General features: G+C 74.2%; 1 protein-coding gene across 1 annotated transcript; it reads left to right on the top strand.

Moving 5' to 3' along the window:
- On the top strand, positions 1 to 305 carry LOC106512840 (doublesex- and mab-3-related transcription factor 2; the record flags this gene model as incomplete). The annotated part of the gene is given in 1 exon segment (XM_014001360.1): positions 1 to 305. A coding segment is annotated over 1 exon segment (305 nt), but the record flags the coding sequence as incomplete, so codon positions are not given.
- Position 306: the final 1 nt, after the last annotated feature.

Raw genomic sequence — 306 nt, 5'->3', positions numbered from 1 at the left:
GGACCGGGACCGGGACCGGGACGGGAGCAGGAGCGAGGAGCCGCCGGGTCCCGGAGGCCTGAGCTCCGGGGACCAGAGGAAGCTGAGCCGGACCCCGAAGTGCGCGCGGTGCCGGAACCACGGGGTGGTCTCGTGCCTGAAGGGCCACAAACGGTTCTGCCGCTGGCGGGACTGTCAGTGCGCCAACTGCCTGCTGGTGGTGGAGCGGCAGCGCGTCATGGCGGCCCAGGTGGCCCTGAGGAGGCAGCAGGCCACCGAGGTGAGCCTGGGCCCGAACCGGGCCGAACCGGGCCGAGCCGGGCCGAG

The sequence above is a fragment of the Austrofundulus limnaeus genome, unplaced genomic scaffold (assembly GCF_001266775.1).
Source record: "Austrofundulus limnaeus strain Quisiro unplaced genomic scaffold, Austrofundulus_limnaeus-1.0 Scaffold18604, whole genome shotgun sequence".
NCBI lineage: Eukaryota > Metazoa > Chordata > Actinopteri > Cyprinodontiformes > Rivulidae > Austrofundulus > Austrofundulus limnaeus.
This window is presented reverse-complemented; position numbering and strand designations above follow the sequence as displayed.